This window comes from Callorhinchus milii, unplaced genomic scaffold, assembly GCF_018977255.1.
Source record: "Callorhinchus milii isolate IMCB2004 unplaced genomic scaffold, IMCB_Cmil_1.0 Scaffold2, whole genome shotgun sequence".
Taxonomy (NCBI): Eukaryota; Metazoa; Chordata; class Chondrichthyes; order Chimaeriformes; family Callorhinchidae; genus Callorhinchus; species Callorhinchus milii.
In genome coordinates this window covers 93508250-93532417 of record NW_024704743.1, presented here as the reverse complement: position 1 = coordinate 93532417, position 24168 = coordinate 93508250, and the positions used below count along the sequence as shown (strand labels likewise).

Here is a 24168-nt window from a genome sequence, read left to right as displayed (position 1 = left end):
GATCATTCATTTCATGGTTGTTTCCATGACATCGCTGAGCGCAAATTGGCAGTTGCATTTGCCTACAAATACACCGTTACTACACTTAACAAAATCCTTTAGGATATGTGACACATTCTTGATGTTATAGGCGCTATATCAAATGCAAGAATTATCTTTATTGAAAGCCTAATATCTGCACTTTTTGGAAGCAGTGCCCATTGTCGATATGAAAACAATACAGGTACAGATCTGTGCAATTTCATAATACGTTAATGTTAGGGCTATATAAAGAATACCACAAATTTTGTCCTATAATTCCCCTATGTTACTGGATGGCAGTATGATACCAATATGCTTCAAATGAAATAATATGCTGAGTAATTGTTGGAGAATTTCATATGTGAATAATTTGAGGGAGACATTTTATTTAACAAAATGTATCTTAACAGCAACTATTTAGTGCCAGTAGGTTGCACTTGTGAAATAGGAGTTGTTTTGCTTTTTAATGCCATTAGCTGACATCCAAGCTGTTTAATTTCTACAGTACTGCATTTAGTGCATGTTGGAAGATTGTCAATCCCACCTGTAGAATAAACCAAAGCTCAGTCATAAATCTGTTTTGAAGGGTATACTTTAGGAAAAAGATGTGTAATCCCTCCACCTTGACTCCTCCCTTGCTTCCTTCAAGACCTGTCTCAAACCCTCCACTTGGACCGTACTTTGATCACCCTCCTTTCCCCCGTTCTCCACCCTCTTGATCCAGACCTCCAGCTTGTGTCTGAAATACTGATTGTCCAGCGCCTTGGGACGTCCTTCCGATGTGAAAGGCACTGTACATATGTCATTTTGTGGTGGTTGTAATAGCTCAGGGGTAAGTTGGGTCTCAGTTGGGTAGCATGAGTTGAGGAACTTGAGGTGCATTCTCATTCCTATTTCACAAGCTATTCATTTACTAGTCTCTCACTCTGGCGTTGGGTATCTTGTCTTGGGGACATTAATGCCTTAGATATATTACATTGTTCTTTTGATGCAGTCTCTGTACTGTTGCTAAGTGTTGTTTGGCTTTTATTTGTCATTTATGGATTTAGAATGGAATCAATGCCACTGGCTACTGTGTGAATCAAAATTTACTCCCAGCCCATTTAAAGAAAAAAAATTTAATCCAAAAAGTTGTCAGTCATCTGACCACTCTCGGGTTTTAAAATGTATTAGAGCCGACTGTCTTCTGGTTATTTAATAGTTTTTAAAAGTGAATCTCCTTTGAGGCATTCTGTGTATGTTCTCGGTGAAATAAAGGGTAGGTGGGAGACATTACTAGAAAATAATCTTCTTGAGGAGCTTGAGTCCAATTTATTTTCATCTGAGTTGTGAGATGAAGTTATTTATTGATAATCTAGCTGAGCTATTTTTAATTGTAAAAATCAAACCTAATCTCTTGGTGTCATGTGTGGATGCCCGTGAAAGGCATTTCATTTATCTGACGGCCATTGTCACAGGTGACAACAGGGATCAGCACACATCGTTCACTGAGGGTGGAGCATCCTGACCACAGATTGCATTTGTCATGTAATCACAGCATTTTTACTGGAATTGAATCTGCAGTCGATTACTTGTTCTCTATATGAAAGTGGCCAGAGTTTCCTCTTGAAGGAAGAGTGAGCGTGTTTCTTTTTTCGTAAACCTTTCTATTCACAGGCCAGAGTTGCAGAAGAAGATGAAGCCATGAGCATTGATGAGAATTTCTGCACAGCTTTGGAATATGGCTTGCCTCCAAATGTAGGCTGGGGGGGCTTGGGATCGACAGGCTCATTATGTTTCTTACTGATACTAACATTAAGGTGTTATTGAAGTTTAATGGTCAGATTGTTCAGAATACATATTCTGGCATAGGAACAGCAACAAACAACAAGTTGCATTTATATAGCATCTTTCACGTCAGGAGGACGTCCCAAGGCGTTGGACAGTCGAGGGTTTGCACCCAAGCTGGGGGTTGGATTCAAGAGGGTTGGCAGTGGGAAGATGATCAAAGGCATGATCAAAGAGGAAGGTCTTGAGATGGAAGGAAGCAAGGGAAGGAGTGATGTGAAATTCTGTGGGATAGCATTCCAGCAGGTGGGGCATAGACACTGAAGGCTGGACTGAATCAGGCCAGTGTTTAAACTTAGTCCATAGACAAAACTACCTACGGTTGACACTAAACTGACAATTACACTCTGAGGAGCCACAAACCCTTCTATTGAAAATGGGGAGGATATCACTAAGGGACTTGGAATGACTGCTTGTCTGAAAATGGGATTGATATAACCCTAACTGCAGGGGTAGAGTAGTGGCAATTATACAACAGTAATCAATCTGTGGTGATGTTTCTCCACCTTGACATCTCTCAGTTTGTACACTGGAGTCACAGCAGAAGTGAAAGAGAGCAGAGACACAAATTTAAGGGACTCAAGGTGAATATACTTTAAATATTGTCTCTAAGGTAGCAGGATTTAATTAATAACCTTAAATCATGAAACTAAGTTTACAATAAAAAAACCCTCACACTTATCTGCTCTATCAATGAAATCATTCCCATTTAAGTTTATTCTGGCAATTGCCTTGAGTGTTTCAATTTCTATTAAAAAGGCAATGCATTAGCTAAGAAGTGAGATAGAGGGCAATAACTGCACAGTCAGTGAGAGAGAGAAAGCTGTGTAATTAATGAAGTATAAAATCCAAATCATTCAAAACTCTGCCGCCCGCATTCTCACCCTCACTAAACTCTGCTCCCCGATTACCCCAGTCCTTGCCAGAGTGCACTGGCTGCCTATCCCAGAGAGGATCGATTTCAAGATCCTCAACCTTGTATTCAAATCCCTGCACTCCTCTGCACCCCCCCTACCTCTCTGACCTCCTCTCTCCTCAAAACAGTACCCGTTGCCTTTGTTCCTCCAGGTCTGGGCTCCTCCTCATCCCCCGAGTCCTCTGCTCCACCCTCGGCTGCCGTGCCTTCAGCCACTATGCCCCAAGGCTCTGGAACTGCCTTCCTCACGCCCTTCGTCTCGCTCCCTCCCTTTCTATTTTCAGGTCTTTGCTGAAGACCTTTCTTTTCGACCGCGCCTTTGGTCACCTTCCTCCCCCTTCTCCTGGCTCGGTCCCGGGATCCGTTACTGTGAAGAGCTCTGAGATGCCGTCCGGCGTGGAGGGCGCTATATAAATCCAAATTGTTGTTGTAATAAACTGCAGAAAATAATAATTTAATCGTGTTGGGAAATATTTAGATTTTTTTGTAGCAACTATTCCATAACAACATTTTAAAGGAGTGCAATGTGGCAGTTATATCAGGAGGTTGTTATAGACTGAAGGCTCATGTAAATTTCTAGCCCTAGGATAGGAACAGTGAAAATGGAAATGGGAGAACAGACAGCATTGAAATAGTTATTGAGAAACGTTGATGAAAAGTCAAGGTCCATAGTGCAGGAAATTACCAAATTTGAAAAGAATGCAAGCAAGCGGAAAGCAGGCCCATAACTAGAGCAGCTGGAGAAAATGTAAACAAACCTGCATTATGATGAGCAGATAATATATGACTGTGGTATTTTCTTGAATTTATACTTCAATTTCAATAATATTCCTTGCATTTGATATAGCGCCTTATCATGTTGTTGAGATGTCTCAAAGCGCTTAACAGAATAAATTGTAAAGTATATTGTGGGCGAAATTTCAAGTTTGTGCCTTCTACAATTTATAGAAAAATGTTTAACAGCATTTGATGCATACTGTAATTTCTATGGTTCTGTGGTATGGTTTCCTTCTTTATGGAGCACTCAGACAGTATCTTGCGTGAAAGGTTCAACATGCTCAAAGGCTCAATATGCTCAAAGACTCAAATGCAAGTTGTTGTTGACTATACCCATCAATTGGCCTTGTAATCACAATTAGGTATCCATTATTCATTGTTTTAACAACTAAAGCTCCTTTAAAAGTTCCCTGCTCATTCTCCTACCAACAAACAGCTTCTCTTTCACTTGGGACTGCCCAGAGCACACCGGACAATAAAATTCTCCATGCTCAAAAAACATAGAAGTGTAGAAGGCCATTTAGTCCATTTTCCTATGTCGGATTTACTCATCCAAGAAGCCATCCATCTGAATCTCAATTCCCTGCTTGTTTCCTGTACTCTCTGAAAGCATTCCTCCATCACCATCAGTTCTGCTGTGAAGCCTGAGTTCCCTTTCTTGACTGACTTTATTTGTCCCATTTCCCTCCCTCCCACTTCTCTTGCTCATTATCTTTCTCTCTCTCTCTCTCTCTCTATATATATATGTATATAATTATGGTCATTATAATAGTGATGCTTTCATCTCTCTTTGCAGCTTATTTCACTTTTTTTTCTTGTATTTGCTTTGTTTCCCTCTTTGCTGGACTGAAGGGTTTGAAGTGTTCTGCAAATAATTACCAACTTGCTAACTCAGGACAGGCAGAAAATGTTACTGACTCACTTTTGTAATTGGTAATCAAATAGCTTGCTGTGCTAATTCAGCAAACACCCATTATTTTCTGCATTTAGAAACCAAGTCTGAGAGGGCACAAAGTGATGGGAGATACAGAATCAAAGAAACTAACCACTAAAATTGGAAGATTTTCCAGAGAAAATCTCAGCAACCGTTTTAAAAGTAGAACAAGATCACTCAGTAAAAGTTCAGACTAATCCAAAATCTGTCTGACCAATAGAAAGGCCATGCTGTGCACTGAAAAATTAAAAGTTATAATATTGAATATAAAAATATTCCAGGTGCAAACCCATTTTATGATTAAGTTTAAAAATGGATTTGTTTCACATTTTCATCTTAAGCAGCTTTGAAAAAATCAAACAGAAACAGGAATGATTTATTTAACAGCCCCGAAAACCAGAAGAAAAGCATCTTCAGGTAAGGCCAGACATCTTTGCCTGAATTATGTTGTGCATTGTATATCACAATATACAGAAATATAAGAGATGGAATGAGCTGTCCAACTAGAAAGAGAAGGGAGTTTTTCCCAGTGCTGTGGCCAACAATTCTCAGATAAATTGTCATTCACTTTTATGACTGTTTGTGGGACAATGCTGTGCATAAATTAGCTACTGCATTTTCCTACAAATACATGGACACAAGTACAGAAATTTACAGCAATTACATGTGAAGGGTTTTAAGATATTTCAATTTATAGGGGTAATAGAAAATACAGATTATTGTTAACATGCTCAAAAGGTTGAATGGCACACTCTTGCCATTTATTAATATTACTAGGGATGGCAGCATAAAGCTATCAAGAAAGATTGGACAATTTTAAGCTTTTAATCTGAAATTGAGACAATTGAGATGGAGAGAGATGGTTCAATTTATGAAGGGATTCAATAAGGTAAACATAGACTGTTTCCACTTGTTGGTGAGTCCATAACAAGCAGGCATAAAGTTAAGATACCCAGACCTAAATGAGATTTTGATGGGAACTCCTTTACACAGAGGGTGAATTGAATATGGAAGGCTCACATTGGGACTTTGAATTTACAGATTAGGCTAACACCCCAATACAGTGGTGGGGGAGCACTGCATTGTCAGAGGTGCTGTCCTCTGGCTGAGAACACAAGATCGTGTTTGCCTGTTCAGATGGATGTTGAAAATCCCCAAACTATTCGGAGGGAATGGATCTTCTCCTTGTATCTGCTTTACTAGCAGCACTGACAGAAACTCCAGGGTGCTTTCTGGGAAGCTCCGAAATAGGGCAAGCATAACAGGGAAAGCATAACATAATTTACAATCACAATTTACCAGAAACATTTTTATTAATAGTTCTTTTGCATTGCACATTTGAATTCTTTTTTTGCAGGGGATCCTGTATCCTACAGAATTGTTACCTCGGCACTGGCTATAAAACTGTTTCCAATAAGTTACCATCTCTGATTCCACAGTGTTTAGAAACAACATATTAATGAACACCGTTGCACGGTCAATATTTTCAATTCCTCTTCTGAATAAAAGTGTTTCTCATTTATGAATGTTTGACTTTAGAACCTGAGTGTGGTTCCTTATATTGGCATGAATGCATCTGCAGTGACTGATTACTTATTCAAACTGCTCTTTGATTCTGAGTAATTAATTCAGTCTGCTAATGCAAGACAACATCTGGTTTCTTGTGCTGAATGGAAGAGTTTTTTCAGTTCCTTTACCGGTTGTCTTCAACTATAATGGTCCTTTTTGGATAGGTGTCAAAATCCACAAATATATAACAAAAGTCATATCTTCCACTTTCTGGGTTCTGCAAAAAACAAAACAAAGGAAGAATTAGATTCACTGTTTTGCTTTCTTGTATTTAAAAATAATTGGAAGAAAAGTAATGTTCTGTGCTATCCTCTCCTAATTGGCTTCCTTGGTTATTTTTTCCATGAATATTTCACAATACACAAAAATCCCTGGCTGGATTTAAAATAGGTACAAAGCAGCTCTCCAATAGCCTTGTGGAGAATGGTCTTGTGAGTAACGGCACTGCTCTGTGTGGCAGTAGGGCATGCATGTTAAATCTAGGTTTTCGAGGGGAGGCTATTCTTAGCTGGAGCAGCACTTAGGGGCATGATGATTGAACTCGCTACGTAAAACAATTTCTCCTCACATACCCTCTTTCTTTTAACAACTATTTTAAATCGGTGTCCTCGAGTTACCGAGCCACCCACCAGTGGAAATAGTTTCTCCTTGTTCACCCTATTGAAGCCGCTCATAATTTTGCAAACTTCTATCAAGTCGCCTCTTAACATTCTCTGCTCCAAAGAGAATAATCCTAGACAAATTCACTTTTGTCAGTTTGTTTTAAAGTCCGACTTGTATGAAAACTTGTATCCATACTCAAGAGTATCCAAACTTGACTACAAAGATTGCCACATGGAAATTTTCCTTTGTCTGGAATGGAGTACACACTCCCCTGGTCCCCTACAGTGGGATTCATTTAATAGTGACCAAGAATTGCTAAAATGGAATCCTGAGAGTACCAAATAGGAAATGACCCCTATTTATAAAATGTGTGCAATCCACTTTCATTATTAAAATAATGCAATCAGTTCTTTTGGCTTGAGGAATATAGTACAAAAGTAGGGAAGCAATGTTAAATTTACACAAAACTTTTGGAGTATACTTTTTGGAGTTCTGGTCCCATACTGAAGCTAGGATATTGTAACATTGGAGAGAATGCAGTGTTGATTTACTAGGATGTTACCAGGACTATCACAAAAAATTTGCACAGGTCAGAGCTTTTTGTTCTGGAAATGAGATGACTGCGGGGGAACCTTCTATATGCAGAAGGTGGTGAGAATGTGGAACTCACTGTGAGAAGCTGTGATTATAGCAGAAAGCACTAATCCATTTAAGGGGAAACGTGTTGCTTATTTGGAGGGGTGCAGGCTCCTGTGCACTGTATCATGAACAACGACAACCTGCATTTATTTAGTGCCCTTCACGCGGGTAGTGTCTTGGAGCGCTTAAACTGGTTGGGCCGAGTGGCCCATTTCCCTGTTGTAACTTTCGATGTAATTCCCAGGATTCCCAGTTAACATTCTGAGTTGCTCTTAGGGAATACCATTGTGAGTCTTCTGTCTTCCTCAGTTTTCTCCTACCCACCCCCAGCAAAAGTTTGACTCAATGTTTTTCTACAAGTGTGTATTAACATTTGTGGTTTCATTTTTGTGATGGGGCAGGAGCTTGAAAAAAGGCTGAAATTTTAAATTATTAGTGAAAGATGAACAAACCTATGATGCACCAAACAATACAATGAAAGGGAAATCAACAAGCTAACCTCTTTGGCATCTAAGTGCACTGTTCCTTTTATAGGCTCGATGCCTTCAATGTAAAACACGAGTTGAATATGTTTAGTGCCATTCTTTATGTATTCCCTGTGGCTGCAAGGCAAGAAAAGAACAATATTATATAATAGTTTAATACACTTCTATTCCAGAGATTTTCTGTTAAACTCTTCTATGCTAGAAATATTCTGGACCACATGTGCCCGTGGGACAGGCTCTAGAGGCAAAGTGATTGATTTGTACTGGGCAAAAGTGGAAACAGTCCGAAGCACCAAGATTAAAGTCACCCTAATGTATGTTACCTTACCAGATCATAATCAAGGCCATAACTACAGCCATCATCTTGATTCATATCCTTTGTGTACTGCCTCAATAATGCCAAACTAACAATTTCCCCATACTTCAGCAAAATTTACTCCAGCATATTCGATCAATCAGACAGCTTTTATGATCACTTTATTTTTTTGGCTTCAGGCTGAAACTAAAGAAAATCTATATTATACTATTAACATAATTTTCAGTCACTCACTATAACCTCATATAATGCCAGGGCTCATAAAGTTCAAATACCACTTGGGATCCAGTATTATTTTAAAATATGGACCAGTGCAACAGTCTGGTCCTGGATTGTTGAGTGGTGCTATAACTACTTTTTATACAAAAGTAAATTATATAATTTTGTATTCCAGACACTTCTATTCCAGAGAATAGAACCCACGCAGTTCATATACAGCAGCACATAGTTACATTAATAATAATAATCCTTGCATTTGATACAGCGCCGTCATAGAATCATAGAATTATATAGTACAGAAGGAGGCCATTCGGTCCATCATGCTTGTTCTGGTTCTTTGAAAAGAGCTATCCAATTCAATCCCACTCCCCCGCTCTCTTTTCATAGCCCTGCAAACTTGTCCTCCCCAAATCTATATCTATTTCTCTCTTAAAAGTTGTTATTGAACCGGCTTCCACCACCCTTTCAGGCAATGCATTTCAGATCCGAACAACTCACTGTGTGAAAACATTTCTCCTCACCTCCCCTCTGTTTCTTTTAACAACTATTTTAAATCGGTGCCCCGGGTTACCGACCCACCTGCCAGTGGAAACAGTTTCTCCTTGTTCACCCTATCAAATCCCCTCATAATCTATTAAATCATCTCTTAACCTTCTCTGCTCCAAGGAGAATAATCCTAGCTTCTCTAGCCTCTCCTGATAACTGAAGTCCCTCATTCCTGGTACGATCCTGGTAAATCTCTTTTGTAACCCTCTACAATCCCTTGACATCCTTCCTGAAGTGTGGGGCCCAGAACTGAACACAGTACTCTAGCTGAGGCCTAACCAGTGTTTTATAAAGGCTCATAAAACGTCCTGACTTTTGTATTCTATACCCCTATTATAAAGCCTCGTATCCCGTATGCTTTTTTTTAAAAAAACAACTTTATCTACCTGCCTTGCCACCTTCAAAGATTTGCATATATGAACTCCCAGGTCTCTCTGTTCCTTCACCCCCTATAACATTGTACCATTTAGCTTATATTGCCTCTCCTCATTCTTCCTCTCAAAGTGCATCACTTTGCATTTCTCCACATTATACTTCATCTGTCCATTTTACCAGTCTGTCTATGTCCTCTTGCAGTCTGCTACTATCCTTCTCACCGTTTACTACTTTTCCGAGCTTAGTATCACCTGCAAACTTGGAAACTGTACTCTCTACACCCAAGTCCAGGTCATTTATATAGATCAAAAACAGCAGTGGTCCCAATACTGACCCCTGTGGGACACCACTGCACACTTCCCTCCAGTCAGAAAAACAACTGTTCAGCACCACTCTCTGCTTTCTGTCTCCCAGTCAGTTCTGTATCTATGCTGACACTGTCCCTTTAATACCATGGACTTCTATTTTGCTTACGTCTCTTATGTGGCACTTTATCAAACGCCTTTTAAAAATCCACATAAACTACATTAACTGCACTACCTTCATCCACCCTCTCTGTTACTTTATGAAAAAGATGCCTTATCATGTCTTTGAGATGTCTCTAAGCACTTCAAAGAATATTCTATAAAGTTGACTGTATATTTTGTGGGTGAAACGTGGCAGCTAATTGTACACATCAGTATTTCACAAATAGTTGTGGATTGAATGACCAAATTATTATTTATTTATTTTATTGAAGGTATTCTTACCCCCGAAAAGCGATCCGCCAATCAACTAAATATCGCGTTCCTACTTACTGCAAAGTGAACAGAGACATGTGGAGTAAAGAAACTTGCCCAACGTTTCGCCCTGCTGGGAACCGAACCCAGGTCCTCTCGTTTGCTAGGCAAGTGCTCTAACCACTAAGCTACAAGACTCCACTTTAATAAGATACCATAAAACAAATCATTAGATGGAAACCACTTTATAATGCAGTGTCTCAGATCCCCCAAAATATTAGTCGCATTGTCCACAAAGCAGCCATTGGTCCAGTTTCTGGGTCATCTGATGTCACTTCCTGGCCTCTACCACCTTTCCTGGCAAACTGTCAGTCATAATTTAACCTCTGTGTTAAGAAAAACTTCCTGGTACCTGTCCTGCAATTTCCCTTTACAACTCTAAACCTATGTCTTCTTGTTCTACCAACTTGATGCATCTTAAAATACTGAGGTTTTTCTTTTCTTATCCCAGTTAAAATTTTATTCACCTCTATGAGGTCCCCTCAGAGTCATCTTCTCTCAAGACTGTAGAGCCCTAGCTGATTCCTCTAACACTGAGGATCATCCTCGATGCTCTCTCTGCACTGTCTCTAGGTCCTGAGCAGCCCCTTAATGTCGCAGTGACCAGAACTGCATGCAATAATGAGAGTTAAAATTGGGCATTCGTGCATGACTGTTTGTAGGGTATTTCTGTATGCAAATTGGATGCCACATTTGCCTATAAAATACACAGTCACTACTCCTTATAGTAAAACCTGTGAAGCACTTTGAGAGGTCCTCCTGATGTGAGGGAATCTATAACAAATGCAAGAATTCTTCTTAAGATGTGTTTTTGAGTTTACCTGACATGCCGTCGTCTACCCCGTCGAGTTGTCTCTCCATAACCTTTTATAGGTCCGCCCAACGCTCCAATTATCTGGCCAAACAAAACAAAAATAAAAATCTAACTACGAATATTTAAAATATCATTACACGCATCAGAATTTTTTTTTACAATTCTGCCTTAAACTAGAATTTTATACTTCATAACTAGCTGTTATCAGTGTCGCACTTTGAACCATAGAATGTCACAACAACAACAAAAAATTACATTTGTATAGCCTTTCACGTCAGGAGGACGTTCTAAAGTGCTGAACAGTCAGGAATCCATACAGCATAGAAACAGCATAGGTACAGGACATTTAGTCCATCAAATCTGTGATACAGCTCATCAAAGAGGAAACCAATAATTTGTTACCTGATTTATCATAAATTTGCTGTCATTGGAAATACATGTGCACTGATACAATTATAAATGCGCAAAAGCATTATACATAAACAGCATATGATCAAGGAGAGACAGACAGACACACTATTCATTGGGGGGAACTTATACAATATTTATACAGTGGTGCAATATATCATTAGATGTCCTGGAAGTTTCATTATAACAGGTCTGTGAAAAAAAGACTACCAATCCTGATTCTGGGTTGTTAGTTATTGACCCTCCTTCCAACTTCCGGCTTGCACAAAGCTGAAACGTCCGGGCTGGAAATGTAATAGTAATCCTTGATTTGATATAGTGCCTTAACTTTAACTGTGCTTACGGCCACCTACACCCCCTCCACTGGCTCGGAGTGGCTCCACCACTGTTAAGTGCTCTGAGACGCTACCCTGTGTGGAGGGCACTATATAGATGCAAGTTGTTGTTGTCATCACATCTTCGAGATGTCTCAAAGCGCTTCACAGAATATACTATAAAGTGTAGTGGCTGTATATTTTGTGGGTGAAACCCGGCAGCCAATTGCATAACCCCAGGTCCACAACATTCCTTGAGTTTTGACCAACTCATGCTCTAGTGAGGCACTTAGTAACAATGTTGACCTGAACTACACAAAACAATTACCAGCTCCTCCATCTTGTAATTGTGAGTTACTATTCAAACAAATTACAATACACAGACAAATAATTGCACAAAGAAACACTGAAAAATACTTATGGCCTGAAACATCAATTGGGTGGGGATTGATTTAACCCAGAATGTCACTGTGCATGTGAAAATTGACAATACTCTATGTATTTAAGGCATCCAAGACACTACCGTTGTATAAATATAAGTTGTTGTTGTTGCCTGTATGTACCTGGAATGGTCACAAGCAAATGAAGTTTAAGCCACAATGCTCCTCCTCTGTGAAACATTTTTAACATCTGTTTTTGTCTTTCTCCACCAGTTCTGCCTTCAAAAACTATTTAAATATGAATCTCTGGCTGTGACTTTGATCATCATCAGCAAATTCCCCTTCCTTTTGTCCCTTCCTTAGTGATTTACAACATCTGTCAATCACTCGAGACATTCATCCCACATAAAAGATGCTATATAAGAGCAAGTTTTTCAATATAAATCAATGCAAGCTATTCATCCTTCAGCCTTGTAATAACAGGCACAAGGAGCAGGGAGCAGGCACCCTGAATAACAGCAATAGATAGCAAGTACGTTGCAAACACCAGTTAGGGAGCAGGTACCTTGTAATAACAGATAGGGTACAATTACCTTGTAACAGCAGAGGTAGGGACCAATTTACTTGAGTGAATCTCTGAAAGTCATATTGTTATATTTTATTTAGTTTGGATGCTGACGTATTTTGAATTTCAACAACAACAATTTGCACTTATATAGCACTCTCCACGTAAGGTAGCATCTCAGAGCGCTTAACAATGGCGGAGCCTGTCTCCGAGCCAGATGGAAGAGGTGACCGTAAGCACGGTTCGAAAAGGAAGGTTTTTCAGGCGATACAAATTAATTTCAATTCTACGATACACACAATTACACTTTACAGAGGCATGAATTCTCTTAAGAAGTTATTTTATTATTTTCCTCTTTATCTACTAGTGCCTCTGCTTCTCCCAGTGAAGAGGAGACCAGGTTTCAAAATGAGCAACGTGTTAAAGATGACAACTTAACTTCCAAGTGAGCAGCTCTATAAAACTATCAATTAAAGCATTTCTGAATATTTTTAACTATTACCCTGCTAAATGGACATCAAAATAAACAAGACAAATCAGAAAATATGTTTTCACCCAGAAGGTATTTAACAACTGGAACAGGTCATCATAAGTATAGTCGAGGCCAGTGCATTAGACTGATTCAAGTAACAGTTTGAACCTATAATGGAAGGATGGCTGAATGGGTATTCTGGAAGAATGAGATCAAATGAGAAGGGCCTTCTGCTCCACCCTGGACAAGCTCCTGCTCATCCAGAACTCAGCAACCCTATCCTCTCCCACACCAAACCCAACACTCCCATCCTTGCCAGGCTCCATTTTCTCCCCGTCTCCCTGTGAATCATTATCAAGGTCTTCACCCTGATCTTGATATTCCTCCATACCCTATCTCTGCAATCTCCTTCAGTGCCGCTCTCCTGCCCGTTCCCTTCACTTCTCGGTCAGGCTTGCTGCACATCCCTTACAAGCTCCATAACACCATCAGTGGCCAAGCCTTCAGCCACTTTCAAAACTCTTTTCAAAAACTTGGTACTTGATGTTTTTCCCTAACAATTCCACACATGTGCTTTGAGTCTTTGTTTATTTTATAATTCACAGATGTTTATTTTGTCAGGTGCATTGCTCGAGCCAGAAGATGATGAGGATTTAACTCTGAGATCACGATACAGTGAGCGACGGAGCTTGTGTGGGTGTAACTTACTCCATCTAATGATCTTGCCAAATCCCTTGGCTCAGGCTCTGTGCTGCTGCCATCTGTTCAGACGTTTCTTCTTTCAAATATTAAAGAGTTTGAACAGACCTTGGATGACTCAGCAAGTTTATTTAGTGGATAAACCAGAAATATATTCACATACATGTACACGAGAGCCTCATTATAAACACTGGGTCCATAAAATCACAATCGGCAATAAAACAGGCGTCATAGTCGACACTTCTGCATTCAAAATACACCTACAAAGCATATAGTCACTATACTTCACAATAAAATACATACTTTGTGAGACATCCTTTTAAAATGAAAGTCACTATATCAAATGCAACAATAACTGTTATTTATTTTTAACTTCAGAAGTCAGCGCCCTTCAAAATACTGGACAGCTTTTTACATGCTAAAACAAAACTGAATTATCTAGTTGCCACCAATTCATTTCCTGTGCTATGTTTCCAGCTTTCGCTGTGCAATTTGGATTTTTTGGTAAGTAAATATGAGAGAGAGAAAAAAGCAATGGTTGTAACACAGCTCTAAAATCGCAAAGTCACAACCAATCAATCACTTCTCTCGATTCTGAAAAACATCCAGTTTTCATCCCTTCTCTATCTTTGTCCTTTAAGTATCCTTTTAAAGAAAAAAATAATACGTCCAATTATTTTTCTATTTTTGCTTCTTATTTGGCATATGCTTCTACATGCCCTGGTTTGACCTCCTCATGCTAGAATGTGGTTCTACAGGCACTGGTCACCCTCCGATACCTGCTCCAAGTGCTCACATCTCACAAAGCAGCAAGTCCTGCTAGGCCACTGGTACCTACCATCCCCTCGTGAGGGCTCAAACAGGCGCTTGTCGGATGTTGAATAACCGACTACTAAGAACATAAGAATTAGGAGCAGGAGTAGGCCATTCGGCCCCTCGAGCCTGCCCCACCATTCAATAAGATCATGGTTGATTTTCTGACCTAACTCTAATTACCTGCCCTATTCCCATATCCCCTAATCCCTCTAGTTTTTAAAAAATCTATCAGTCTCAGACTTGAAAATGTTCAAGGAATTGACTATAGCCTTGGGGGTGAGGAAGTAAGTGGGGTCTCCTTAGAGCTGAACTGGCTCCAACGTAAAATGCTTGGCAATGGAATGTCGGAATCAACCCAGCCCTCTATGGCAGTCTCCCTCGGAAGTCCAGTTCCTGAGCCAGGTGGTTCCGCAATATTCCTGGCTCATCGACAGGACCTGGAAGGGCAGACCAGTCACTGGGGGCAGACAGCTGTCCCATTTCGCTCCTGTTAACCCTGCAAGGTTAACAGGAGCTAAACAGGACAAAACCCTAACGGGTCGGGTTGTCCACCCTAGCCATTAGGGTTTTGGCTTAGTTGTAGGAGGACACTGTTGAGATTAGCTTCTCCTCAACCGGCTGCCACTTATACGCACAACCAGCAGAGGGGGCCAAAGAAGGATGAGAAGCAGGAATTCTCTCTGGATTTCTAAACAGAAGTTATTCTGCGAAAGACTGATAGTTTGCTAAAGAGGAAGACAAAAAACAAATGTCTGGCAACAAGTAAATCTACAGAATGGGGTTCATTATAAGGAAATGCTGTCAACTTCCACACAAAACAGTGATTGATATGGAGCTTTAATGATACATTCAAATCACAATGCAGAACTTTAAACTAGCATACCTCTGGATGGGCTCTACACTTTTCCAAAGCAGCTCCGTATATTTTGTTGGGACTTGAGGAGGAGAACAGTTCTTTAAATATCACATAGAACAATCCACCTGCAATGACAGAAGTTTACTTTAAAGGGGAAGGAAGAACACTGCATGGGGAAGAGGTAGTATTTTTAGTTTGAAGGACTTATTTCATCCCAACTCATTAATGGCCTCCAAGTCACTGATGATTTATAGGAAATATAGTACTTCTCTTAAAGATTGCCGGTGCGTAAACACAAATATATACCCATAAAAGAGAAATATCTTACCAGTTACGGCAATCCCAACTACCACTACGGCGAGATAGGTGAGGTCTCTTCCAGCTTCTTTCACTGATGGTACAGAAGAATTTAAAATAACTTTGAGCACATTCTGTTGTTTCATAGCATCAATGCTACCCTAACAACAACAACAAATTTAATTTGCATGATGCCTTTCATGTCGGTACTGGCTTCTTATAATAACAACCATGATTATTTTCTTAGCACAACAAAAACATGCATTTACAAAGCAATCTTCATATAGAACAATGTTTCGGAATGCGTTACAAAGGCGACTCCATGGGGGTGGGGGGACGGGAGGAAGAGTTGACCATAGTCATGATCAGAGGTAGGTTTTAAGGCTGGACTTGAAGAGCACAACAACAACAAATTACATTTGCATAGCCAAATAGAGAGGGGCAAGATGGAGGGGCTTGTAATGACAGTGGTGCGTCACCTGTTCATGTATAAAATCTAAAGGAGATGAAGTAAAACATTGAACGCAACGCTAGACATGCCGGAGACAAAATACTAAGACAAAATAACATGCTAAAATATACAAATTGCAAGCCTATATAAAGACAAAGGCAGGATTCCTTGGGACTGAGGTTTGGAGTGTCGAGATCTTGTAGGTCAGTGGTTAGAGCAATGGCCTTCCAAGCAAGAGACCTGGGTTCGATTCCCGGCAGGATGAAACGTTGGCCAAGTTTCCTTACTCCAGACGCTTCTGTTTACCTAAAAGTAAGTAGGAACCCGGTTGTTAGTCGATTGGCGGATTGCTTTTCCGGGGGTAATGATCCCTCCAAAAATTTTTTTAAAAATTGGTCACTTCAATCCACGATTGTTTGTGGGACACTGCTGTGCGCAATTGGCTGCCATGTTTCGCCTACAAAATATACAGTCAATTTACAGTATATTCTGTGAAGCGATTGAGACTTCTCAAAGATATGATAAAGCACTATCAAATGCAAGATTTATTATATTATTATTATCTAGTGATAGGCCTAATCTGACTCCAGACAGCTAAACCCGATTCTCCCAGGGTTCTACGTTTTAGCTGTCCTTGCTAAAGATCAGAAAGATTACATAAGTGTGCATTTTATTAGTTGTATTGTTCAAAAGAAACAAGAGGCATATAAGAAACGCGTGTTGTTGAAATCCTAATTGTGAATTTTGAAGTATTCTTATGGACTGTAATCTCAGAGATTAGCTTGAACTCAAGCCCATGCACAAACATAACCTGAGTCTTATAAAAGATGGAAGAAAGGAGTCCCAGAGGTTAGAGGCATCCAATTGGAAAGTTTGGTAACCAATGTTTCTTCTAACATGATTCATCAAAAACAACAACTTGCATTTACATAGCGTCCTTCACACGGGGTAGCGCATCACCCTGGCTCGTCCGACAACGAGCCAAGGGGAATGGGAGTGGGGGAGGTGACCGTAAGCATAATCAAAAGAAGATCTTTAAGTGGGATTTGAAGGTGGGGAGGGAGGAGGCAAGACAGAGTGATTGAGGGAGAAAGTTCCAGAGTTTCGCGGCATAGCGGCTGAAGGCACGGCAACCGATGGTGAAACTGAAGGTACGAGGGACAAATAGGAGGCCGGAGCCAGCCCAGCGGAGGCAGCAGGTAGTGGAGTGGGGCGTAAGCAGCTCAGATAAGTAGGGAGGTGTGAGGGAATTAAGTGATTTGAAAACGAGTGAGAGGATCTTGAAGTTGATCAGCTCGGTGATTGGGAGCCAGTGGAGCCTGGCAAGGACTGGTGTGATGGAGGTAAAGAGTTTCAAGTGGATGAGTATCTGGGCGGTGGAGTTTTGAATTAATTGGATTTTGTGTAAGGTGGAGCTTTGGAGACCAGCGAGGAGGGCATTGAAATAGTCCAGTCCAGAAGTGCCGAAAGCGTGGACAAGGGTTTCAGCTGTGTGGGTTGTGAAGTATGGACAGAGGCGAGGGATGTGGCAGAGATGGAAAAAAGCGGTCCTGGTCAGAGAACGGATGTTAGAAAGGAAAGCTGAGGACCGAACCTGACACCTGAGTTGCGAATGGGTTTGGAGAATCTGAGGGAGAGCCCGGGGAGGTTGAGGATTTCAGACCTACAGAAGAGAAGACGTTGACAGGAGCCAAAGAGTATGGCTTCTGACTTGCCGGCATTCAGCTGCAGGAAATTTGCGCTTATCCAGGCCTTGATGTCCATCAAACAAGTTGACAGGACATCAGTAGACTGGAAGTCGCAGAACTTTCCAATCGGTTAATAAAGCATGCTGAAATGAAACCCACAACATTACCATCAGTTGAGATAATTATATTTGCATTTGGTATAGCATATTTCAAGTTTGGAGATTGTTTCAAAGTGTTTCACAGAATATATTATAAAGTGCAGTGGGTAGTATTTGTAGGCAACTATAATAGTCCATTTGTGCACAGCAATGACTCACAATAGCTATGAAGTCAACGGCCAATTCTATTTTAGGAATTATTGGCCAGCACATCGAAAAATTCCCTTCACTTTTCAAATAGTGCCAAGGGATTTTAACATCTACCTGAAAAGACAGATGGAACCTCGGTTTAATGGCTTATCTGAAGAAGAGCACCTACAATAATTCAGTACTGAAATTGAAGCATCAGTCCAGAGCATATGATTTCAAAGTTCCATCACAAGCTGACAAACTTTTCCATTAACTTCTATTTTCCTGGAATGAGCTGTTCTACATAGCAATTACTGTATTCTGTGATAGTCTTTAATCCTTTGGTATGAATGTCATGCAATAATCAGATTGAATATCCTAGCTGTATAATAATAATCCTTGCACTTGATATAGCCCTTTTCACGTCTTCCAGACATCTCAAAGCGCTTCACAGAATATGCTGTAAAGTGAATTGACTGTATATTTGTGGGTGAAATGCGACAGCCAATTGTGAACAGCAATGTCCCACAAATAGTCGTGGTTTGCAGTGACCAATTTATTATTATTTTTTTCTTGCGGGATTATTATCAGGCATGTGGAGTAAGGAAACTTGCCCAAGGTTTCGCCCTGCCGGGAATCGAACCCAAGTGTCTCGTTTGTGAGGTGAGTGCTCTAACCACTGAGCTACAGGACTCCTGAGCTATATCTCACATGATACCCAGCAGCCAACAATGAAAATCATCCTTGACCCCCAAATTATGTAAAATACATGGAAACTGCAATAATCTGAATTTAAAGTCCTCAGCAGTTCAGAATGTGCATTATCTCAGATTTAGTTACATTAAATCTATTAGTTCCTCCTTGGTCAATATACCAATGCTAAGAGGAATAACTTGTCCTGATAGTTTTGTATGTATCATCCGCACAATACAGTAACATCAACAAATGTTACATTGTTACTAAAAGTACCTTAAGACAGTTATGAACAGCAGGGATCCAGAACAACAACAACAACAAAATTACATTTCTATAGTCTTTCATGTCAGGAGGACATCCCAAGACCCTGAACAGTCAGTGTTTCAGACCCGAGCTGCGGGTTAGGATCAGGGAAGGTGGAGGGTGGGGGGTGGGTAGGGAAGGAGGGTGATCAAACGCACGGTTGAAGAGGAGGGTCTTGAGATGGGTCTTGAAGGAAGCAAGGGAGGGGGTGAGGCGGAGGGACTGCGGGATGGAGTTCCACAGGGTGGGGGCAGATTGGCTGAAGTCTCACGCACCAATGGTAGAACGGGCGAGGAGGGGGACATGAGGTAAGTTGGAGTCCTATAGTTAAACTTGCTTTTAATCCATCGCCAAACAGCATTCTCTATTTCAGAGGTTCCCAAACTTTTTTCTGCTTTCCCCCCACTTCGGAGATTCTTGTTCCATGTGCCCCCTCTTTCTAAGAAACAGTATTTTTGCACAGAACATGCAGATTTTATTTTCTCGGCTAATATAGCAAATTGTTTAAGCAGAAAGCAACATAAATGGAACACTAACACTACTCTACTGTTGAATAAACTTGCACATAAACGAATACTGGATGACTCACCTTTGTTTCAGGGAGTAGGATAAGCCTATTTTCTATCAAAAAATTCTTAACCAGTCAGATATCTCCAAAAGTTTCAAGTGGCTGATGCAGAATGCAATAAAAAAAACTTACCTCTGAGTGCGGGAAGCAACTGGGCTGTGTGCGAACCTGCACCAGCCTCGCAAGAACACTTGTAAGATTAAATAATAATAATCCTTGCATTTTGATTTGTAAATGCGAGAAATGTACCGGGACAGCGGATTTGGGGGGTCAAAACGGGATTGTTGGAAGATATGCAGTCAGGTCCTCGCACCCCCGATAATCTTGTTACTTCCCATCACACAGGGGATACTGGTTAAGATCCTGGTCCTCACCTTCAAAGCCTTCCGTGGCCTTGCTCCGCATTACCTCTGCGACCTCCTAACCCCCTACCAATCTGTCCATTCCCTCCGCTCAGCGGGCTCTGGCCTGCCTTCAGGCACTCCTGCCCCCACCCTGTGGAACTCCATCCCGTAGTCCCTCCGCCTCGCCCCCTCCCTTGCCTCATTCAAGAACCGTTTCAAGACCCTCCTCTTCAACCGTGCCTTTGATCATCCTCCGTCCCCCCTCCCCCCCGCCCTCCATCCTCCCCAATCCCGACCCCAGCTCGGCTCCGAAACGCTGACTGTCCAGTATCTTGGGACGTCCTCCTGACGTGAAAGGCGCTCTACAAATTTGTTGTTGTTGTTACACCCCTCGGGGGGGGGTTAAGCACTCCACAGTTTACACCCATACACTATATGCTTTCTGTATAACTGGCAATGCGTTCACTTTGAGGTATTAAAGTTTTGAGAACAAAATACTCGTCACTACATCTTACAATAAATCCCGTGAAGCGACTTTCTCCCGATGTGAAAGGTGCAATATCAAAATGTGCGGAGTACCAGAAAGGGGTAATGGTGAAGGGGCAGAGCCTTCAACCATCTGATAGACTGGTGAAACAACAACTTGCACTTACAGAGTGCCCTTCATGCAGGACAGTGCCTCAGAGTGAGGTCTTGATAGGCTGAATGGCCTCCCTCCCGCTGCCCTGCATTCCTACTTATTTAATGCTGACTGGACTGCGTACCTTCAGGAAGGGTGAGAGGTTTGAATCAAACATTTGGCCACGATATGACCAGCACTCCCACTATTGTGGAGTCCTGTGGCTCAGTGGTTAGAGCACTCGCTTTGCAAGTGAGAGACCCGAGTTCAATTCCAGGCAGAGGGCGAAACCTTGGGCAAGTTTCCTTACTCCACACAGAGCCTAATAATAATCCCTCCAAAACCAAAAACAATAATAAATTGGTCATTTTCAATCTACGACTGTTTGTGGGACATTGCTGTGCGCAATTGGCTGCCACGTTCGCCCACAAATATACAGTCAATTCACTTTACAGTGTGTTCTGTGCAAGCGCTTTGGGACGTCCTCCCGACGTGAAAAGCGCTGTATCAAATGCAAAGGATTACTATAATAATGAATATTATTATTATTATGGCGCAGAGCTGAGCTCTGATCCAGTTACCTTTCTGAGCCGTCGACGGGGTCGGGGTGTCCCGTTTCAGCGCCACTTCGTGCCTTCGGTCCCTCTGCGGATTGCCGCCGCCGCCGCCTTGCAGGTTGGCCGCCGCGAAAATGCCCCGAGTGGGACCCGGGCCCGGGCTGGTCCGCCCCTCGCAGCGCAACGAGCCGGGGCTCGGCAGCGGGGAAGCCCCGGGCCCGGGCCCGGAGAGGGCAGAGCAGCGCACCGCAGCCACGGGGCAGCCTCGCAGCCCCACCTTGCACCGAGCCGCCCTGCCGGCCTGCACCGCTCGCCACATATACACCACCTTCAACATGTTTTCTGGGCTGTTTGCAATCCCCCCCCCACCCAAAAAAAAAGGAGGAGACGCCAAGGAACCCGCTGGCCGTGGGGGAGGCCTCTCTTTTTTTTTGCTTTAAGCAAATTCCGTCTTTAGCTGCAACATGTTGCATTCACAGCTCTGTGGCTGTGGGGGGTCGCAGCCACTCTTCGCTCTGGTCGGAGTTCAAGCACTCGGGGCCCAATGGGAAATGGAGTTTCCTTCCTCTCTTGGCTTTCACTGTGAAGTCAATTCACTTGACATGTGTGTTCTGTGAAGCGCTTTGGGACGTCCTCCCGACGTGAAAAGCGCTGTATCAAATGCAAGGATTATTATTATTATTATTATTATTGTTTCGGTTGCTCGAGCGAACTCGGGAAAGAAAGCTGCAGTTTCCACCCATCTCTTTCTACTTGCACCGCACGCGCTCCAATTATATTGGATCTCTCTAATATTAGTACACATTAGTTACTATGTGTACTAATATTAGAATCGTTATATGCGGTTTCTCCTGGTCAGCAATCATTCAACAATAATATTTGCTGATTTGTTTCATGGCTGTTTGGGGTGCGTTGCTGTGCACAAGTGGGCTGTTGTGTTCGCCTACGAATATACAGTCATTCCACATCACAGTAAATCCCGTGAGACATTTTGGGTTTTCACCATTTTGGTGACATGAAAGGTATGATACCAATTGCAAGGATGATTATTATACAGTGTCTTTCACGTCGGGAAGATGTCTCAAAGTGCTTCAATAAATAATAATAATCCTTGCATTTGATACAGCACTTTATCGTGTTTTCTAGACGACTCAAAGTACTTCACAGGATATACTGTAAAGTGAATATACTGTAAGGGAAGTGACTGTGTATTTTATGGGCAAATGCTGCATCCAATTTCCACACAGCAACACCCACTAACAAATGTATAGGTTATACACAAGTGGAACTCAGGCCAAGATGTTTTGGGGAGGGTCACGAATGAAGTCAAAACAGGATGTTTTAATGAGTTCCTTCAACAACAAAATACGATTCTCCAACAGTGATGAACAGCAACAAATACAATTGCATTTATATAGAGACTTTTACGTTGGGAGGACATCCCAAGTTGCTGGGCAATCAAGGATTTGCACCTAAGCTGCGGGTTGGAATAGAGAGGTGAAGGGCAGGTAGCTTTGCCAGTCATTCGAGATATCCCCGATGTGAAAGGCACTATATGAATGTAATTTGTATTTTATTGAATAACTACTGGAAAATGCAATGGCTGTATTTTTTAGCTGTCAGCAATTTACAAACGGTCATAAAGTGAATGACCAATTTTATCTGGGGGATTGTTGGCCAGTAGACTGGTAGAAACTCTTTTTTCAAGAAGTGCTATCCAATGTGAAGGGCGTTATATAAATGCAAGTTTGTTGCTGGTTATTGTTGATGCTGTGTTGATTAACTCCTGTGCTGAGTTGCAGATGGTGGGATAGGGGAGGGGGTTGGATAGAAGTTGGAAGAGGTTCATGTTGCTTGCGCTGAGATTTTTACAGTTGAATAGCAGCAGTGAAAGTATTATTCCAAAGTTTGCTAGGTTGCTTCTAGGATTCGGAGTCAGGCCCAAGCAGTTGGAGTGAAGTGCTTGGTGAGCAGGGTGGCCATAAACTAAACACGTTTGTAGCTCAAAGTCAACCGAATGCAAGTCCCCAAAGTAGCCCGATATTATGCGTCGCCTACTGTGGAGTAGCAGAGCGGTCAATTTACATTAGAGCTTTGGAAACTCTGCACGAAAACGTCTCCAAAGGGGCAGTTGCAAATTGGGGAATCAAAATTTTAAAACCAGGGACTCGCCCAAAGCAAATTCCCACGCAGTGCAACACAAACCCGCCCCATTGGGCGTGAACCCGCGCAACCTGCCCACGAGTGCTGGTGCCGTGCTGTGGAGGGAGGATTGATTGACATGAGGCCAACGCAGCCCCGCCCCCTGCTCGAGCGGGTCTCAGTGCAGGTGACTCCGCTATTGGATGCCGCACACGTCCATCAGAGTGACTGCGCCACCCGTCCCCGCCCTCCGTGAATGCTGATTGGCGGCCCTGGCGAAGACCGAGGCTCTCCCATTGGTGGATACTCCTGCCAATCAGCCGCCGCTCCGGTGGCGCCGCTGAGCCCCCGCAGCACAGCGCCGCCTTCATCACCGGCTCCGGGGACACCCCCCGGAGAGCGCTCACATCACATCACAGTGAAGCCTCCGCCCCGACCGCTGCCCTCTCCGACTCACTCACTCTCTGCTCACTCAGACCCGCGGCCGCCCGTCCGCCATCCCGCCATCCCCGCGCTGCCCGTCTCGATGGCAACGGCGGTGGCGGCGGCGGCGGAGTGAGGCTGCCGCGGAACAGCGGCCCCTGTGGTCGGTTCAGTGAGAGAAGGACAGGGCGGCAAAGGTGGGTATTACACCGCCCCCCAACCCCCCCCCACACAGGTATCTACACCCCCCAACACCCCCCAACACCCCCCCACACACACACCCCCCCCCCCCCCACACACACAGGTATCTACACCCCCCAACACCCCCCCCACACAGGTATCTACACCCCCAACACCCCCCCCCCCCCCCCCACACACACACACAGGTAACTACACCCCCAACACCCCCCACACCCCCCCCACCACACATAAACACACACACACAGGTAACTACACCCCCCAA

At 42.5% G+C, this 24168-nt stretch overlaps 1 protein-coding gene across 1 annotated transcript; it reads right to left on the bottom strand.

Moving 5' to 3' along the window:
* Positions 1-5769: 5769 nt before the first annotated feature.
* LOC103175171 (mitochondrial import inner membrane translocase subunit Tim21) lies at positions 5770-21655 on the bottom strand. The gene is made up of 6 exons (XM_007888007.2): positions 21165-21655; positions 15659-15721; positions 15358-15455; positions 10828-10901; positions 7786-7888; positions 5770-6261 (listed from the first exon to the last, which is right to left on the bottom strand). The coding sequence occupies exons 1-6, from the start codon at positions 21475-21477 to the stop codon at positions 6169-6171; spliced, it is 744 nt and encodes a 247-aa protein (XP_007886198.2). The 5' UTR covers positions 21478-21655; the 3' UTR covers positions 5770-6168.
* Positions 21656-24168: the final 2513 nt, after the last annotated feature.

Excerpts from the sequence above, each read along its gene's own strand:
- LOC103175171 (XM_007888007.2), bottom strand. The coding sequence starts at position 21,477 with ATGTTGAAGGTGGTGTATATGTGGCGAGCGGTGCAGGCCGGCAGGGCG. Across the intron at positions 15,722-21,164 it reads CCCGTCGACGGCTCAGAAAG|TGAAAGAAGCTGGAAGAGAC; the intron begins GTAACTGGATCA and ends CTGTACCATCAG. Across the intron at positions 7,889-10,827 it reads GGTAGACGACGGCATGTCAG|CCACAGGGAATACATAAAGA; the intron begins GTAAACTCAAAA and ends CTTGCCTTGCAG.